General features: G+C 40.6%; 1 protein-coding gene across 1 annotated transcript in view; it reads left to right on the top strand.

The window, feature by feature from the left end:
• Positions 1-2500, top strand: part of LOC138038811 (band 4.1-like protein 4) — a 44033-nt gene that overhangs the window by 32906 nt on the left and 8627 nt on the right. Inside the window, exon 23 of the mRNA XM_068884867.1 lies at positions 852-959. Coding sequence (XP_068740968.1) covers positions 852-959 — 108 coding nt within the window. The remainder of the gene's footprint in view (positions 1-851; positions 960-2500) is intronic.

Genomic DNA, 2500 nt, shown 5'->3' on the forward strand with positions numbered 1-2500 from the left:
GTCAGGTGAATCACCCGGACGATCGTACATCACTCATGATATGACTCCTGGGTTTCAACCAATTTCGTCCCCATAGTCCGCTTTCCGTTTTGTCAGCAACAAGAACACGGACTCTGACCAAAAGGGCTCATGCCCAGTTTACGGAAGGGTACGGAGAAGCGGAGACAGGCAGGGAATAACCCTATCTTTCTCGACCCTCCCCCATGCTATGCGATATTTCAAAACCTCATTAATAATGCATCAGCGGAACAGCCAATCAGGTAACCGATAAAACATCACGTGTTTGAGCTGCAAAACTGATAAAACACTTATTAGAATTCTTTATACAAAGCGTATTTACAAGGCTTAGCTTGTTTTTGTTGTATGCTAATGCCCTCCTCTCACAATTTAAACCTTTGTTCGGACTCCAGAGGGGCAAGCTTTTTGTGGAATGTTTTTGAAGCCAAGCCGAAACACGTCTTTTAGTTTATCATCATCAGTCCTTTTTGCGCCATGGGACGTACTAAAAATCCCCACTCCATTCCCACTTGGTTAAGTTGGCGCTCTCCCCAGATCGCTCGTGCTATTGCAAACAAATACGGCTGGAGTTCGCAGAGGCATGCGATCTCGACGATTGAACGGGGAAAAAGGGGTCTGTGAAGAGTCGAGAGGAATATTTGTTTCAAGTACATTTTTAAAGCTGAACCAGCCGTTTTTGATAGGATAGCCCTAACTTGCATTTTCTTGTAATACATAGCTGGAAAAATAACTTTTGGAATCTTGGACTCCATGTTGTTGGATTGCGACCTTAACAGTTATCGTTCCGTAGAAACAGGGGTGATTATTATCTGTCGTTCGTTGTTTGCTTTCAGGTCACATCATCATCATCATAGACATAGGCATCGTGAGGCTGATGCCCGAAGCGATGGTTCAGCATCGAGGCACAGACACAGTAAAGCGACCAGTGACGACCCAGACTCGTAAGTGAGAATATTTTTTCAATAAAGAAATTGGGATGAGTCTTCTGAAACGAATGGTAAAAAAGGCACCACTCTTCAGGGAACTAAGTCCAACCATAACAAGTTGGCTCGTCACGCGAGTTGATAAAACCAAATTTTCGTGTTTCATTCCCCACCGACGCAGCACCAAAGGTTGTTTAGAAACCAAACCCTTGTTAAACTCAATCGTGGACAGCAATTATTGTAGTATGTCCCGTTCTGATTCGTTGGCAACCAATCACAACGGGACATACTACAATAATTGCTATATATAACCTTTGCAATTCTTAGAGACTACCGATTTACACATCTGTTGTTGTCCTACTGTGGACATGTTCGTTTGATATTTATTTCACAATTGTATATATTATTTAGTATTTTATTTGTCTATTTTTCTTGCTTATTCTGTTGTGTTCTCAGTTAGTTGTAAAAACTAAATACATCGACACATTAGGGCCGTTTATACGAGAGAAAAAAAGCCGCGGCTTACATAGGCCGCGAACACCCCATATAAATGGTACAAAGTCTACGTTCACGGCTTTCTCATGCCGCGGCTTATCCTGGCCTGGGAGTTTACATTCGTATAAATAGTTCGTTTCGCGTATTATGTAAGCCGCGGCTTATTTTCTCTCGTATAAACGGCCCTATTAGTGATGGTAATAAGACTGAACAGAGTCCAATTCGATCTGTAATCATACGAGTGATAGCAAAATCCGCGGGAGTATGATTTGTTTATCACGAGTATGATTACAGACTGAATTGCACTCAACTCAGTCCTGTTACTAATTAATACTAAAAATTACAATTTCCGAGAAAAGAAGAAGAGCCGAGTTATCAAAGAAAGGGAAAAGTTGCATTAGAGGACTGACAAAGGAGGAGGCGCTCTAAAAGAAAGAAAGCCCCAAGTTAGGAGTCTGTACACTGTTTTTATGGTGGTTGAAACCAAGGTTGTGATTGGTTGATTTAAACTACAGCTTTGATTGTGATTGGGGTATTGAACTGTCTGATAACAAACTGTCCGATAACAACTTGCCAAGTGAATTAGTGGAAAATAGGAGTTTTTTAAACCAGTCACAATCGAGGAAATTGTAATTTTTATGATTAGTAAAGTTCTTATTATTCCTTGTACATGTCTCCTGACGAAGACAAGGAGGTTGCACCCACAACTTGGTATTCTGCTGAATTGAAATGAAAATCAGTTCGCTGTAACTTATTTCTTGGCCTCTTAGGTTCAGTGAAACTTAAAATTCATGATGGCAGACAGGTTTTCAACCAGCACTTCACCCCTGCACATTTAAATTTAGATGAAATGAAGCTTTATATAATTATGCCTGCGATAAAGCAAATGATAATCTTACCCCTATTCTCTTTTTTCACCAATCCCACAATACAGTTCACTTTGGGGGGTTATTTGCATTAAAACAATGGCTGTCCGGTCACTGAAGCATGATACAGTCCCAAGAGTAATTAACTTGTATTGTTTTTAAGTAAAGACCCCCCTCCAAAACGTATTGCATTATGGG

The sequence above is a fragment of the Montipora capricornis genome, chromosome 2 (genome assembly GCF_036669925.1).
Source record: "Montipora capricornis isolate CH-2021 chromosome 2, ASM3666992v2, whole genome shotgun sequence".
In the NCBI taxonomy this organism is placed as follows: Eukaryota; Metazoa; Cnidaria; class Anthozoa; order Scleractinia; family Acroporidae; genus Montipora; species Montipora capricornis.